General features: G+C 34.7%; 1 protein-coding gene across 1 annotated transcript; it reads left to right on the forward strand.

The window, feature by feature from the left end:
• The first annotated feature begins 395 nt into the window (after positions 1 to 395).
• Positions 396 to 1,617, forward strand: LOC109863399 (protein ALP1-like). Its single transcript, XM_020443658.1, has 2 exons — positions 396 to 547; positions 645 to 1,617. Exons 1-2 carry the CDS (start codon positions 396 to 398, stop codon positions 1,615 to 1,617), a joined length of 1,125 nt encoding a protein of 374 aa, XP_020299247.1.
• Positions 1,618 to 1,833: the final 216 nt, after the last annotated feature.

A 1,833-nucleotide genomic window follows, 5' to 3' on the forward strand; every position in this document is an offset into this window, starting at 1 on the left:
ATAAAGTTGAAGGGATAGAACAAAAATGACACTGGAATGCTGGAGTTTCTGGAAAAAATAACAAGAACAACTCGCTATATAGAGCTCCTGGAGGAAGTAACAGATAAAGTTAAACACTAAGATAAGATAAACACTAACTGAACGTAGAGTCGAGAAGTTGCATTATCTTATAATAACCTCTTTACAGATTACGACCGATTTATATGGATTACACTAACATGGATTTGTCCGAAATTGTAGTGTGTGGAATGTTTCTCTCGATTATAGGGCTAGCATACACTGCATATGCAAACTCACCGTTAATTACAAAAATCAGAAAAAAACGCCGTTGGAGTGTACGTCCAATAAATAAAAAAAGACAAAACACAGGACATTTTCACAATTTATTTAAAGATATGGCGACAGTGGACAACNAACAGTTTATAAAGTATACAAGAATGTCACAGACCAATTTCTATACATTATTAGGACTTGTACAACACAAATTAGTGAAGCACAGCAGACGTGAGCCTATAAGTCCGGAACATAGGCTGGTTATTACGTTATTGTAAGTAATAAAATCTTAATTTTTACAATGTCTTGTACAGAATTGTATATATTAATTTTGATGTAAATAATAATGTAAAACTTATATTATATTGCAGCTATTTATCTCAAGGTTGCAGTATGCAGGTAGTTGCGTGGTCCTTTTTGATTGGAAAAACTACCGCATCTGTTATAATCAAAGAAACTTGCGAAGCGATATGGGTTGTTCTTAGTCCCATATATTGCAAACAACCAACAGTCGAAGAATGGAAAGAGATAGCAAACGAATTTTACAGACAGTGGAATCTCCCTAACTGTTGCGGCGCAATCGATGGCAAGCATATTACAATTCAAGCACCAAATAAGTCAGGAACTGCTTTTTTTAATTACAAGAAGAGATTCAGCATTGTCTTGATGGCTGCTTGTGATGCTGATTATGTATTTACACTTATAGACATCGGAGCGTACGGATCGCAAAATGACGGTGGAGTGTTCTTGGAGTCAGCCTTTGGACAAGGATTGGAATCCGGTAAGATAAAATTACCAGCAAGCACATTATTACCAAACACAGATATGAATTTTCCATACTACTTCGTTGGAGATGATGCTTTTCCTTTAAAACCTTACATTCTAAGACCTTATCCGGGAAAGAATTTAAATCAAAAACAAAAAATCTTTAATTACCGATTATCGAGAGCAAGGAGAACAATAGAAAATTCATTTGGCATTTTAGCATCGAGATGGAGAATCTTGCGAAATAATATCATTGCCGAAGTTGATAATGTAGAAAAGATTGTCGCTGCCACAGTATGTTTACATAATTTTCTGCGTATTTCCGAAAAAAATGCTCAAGAACAAGTATATTGCCCTTTAAATTTTGCCGACACTGTTCGAGATGATGGTCACATTATACAAGGCTTGTTTCGAGAAGAATATGTTGATAATAGTTTTCAAAGGATAGGACGCATGGGTTCGAATAATCCATTAAGATCTATGATTGTTCTACGTAACAGTATGGCACACTATCTTTCGCGCNAAGGGGCAGTTCCTTGGCAGTGGGAGCATGTTTCAAGAGGATCCAGACCAGAGTGACAACGATAAAATATATCAACTAACAATACAGTTCATATAAATAATATACACAAGAAATATATAAAGTAATACTATTGTACTCACTTGATATGTTCAATTTTGTGCTGATAAATTGCAAAGAGTTTTCTAAAACATTTCTGTTCTTGTATTTGTTTTTTTTTTTTATCATATACGTGCCAAAATTGTTCGACCCAGAAAATCAAATCGACGTCGTTT

Source organism: Pseudomyrmex gracilis, unplaced genomic scaffold, assembly GCF_002006095.1.
Source record: "Pseudomyrmex gracilis isolate BER0280 unplaced genomic scaffold, ASM200609v1 scaffold_4685, whole genome shotgun sequence".
NCBI lineage: Eukaryota > Metazoa > Arthropoda > Insecta > Hymenoptera > Formicidae > Pseudomyrmex > Pseudomyrmex gracilis.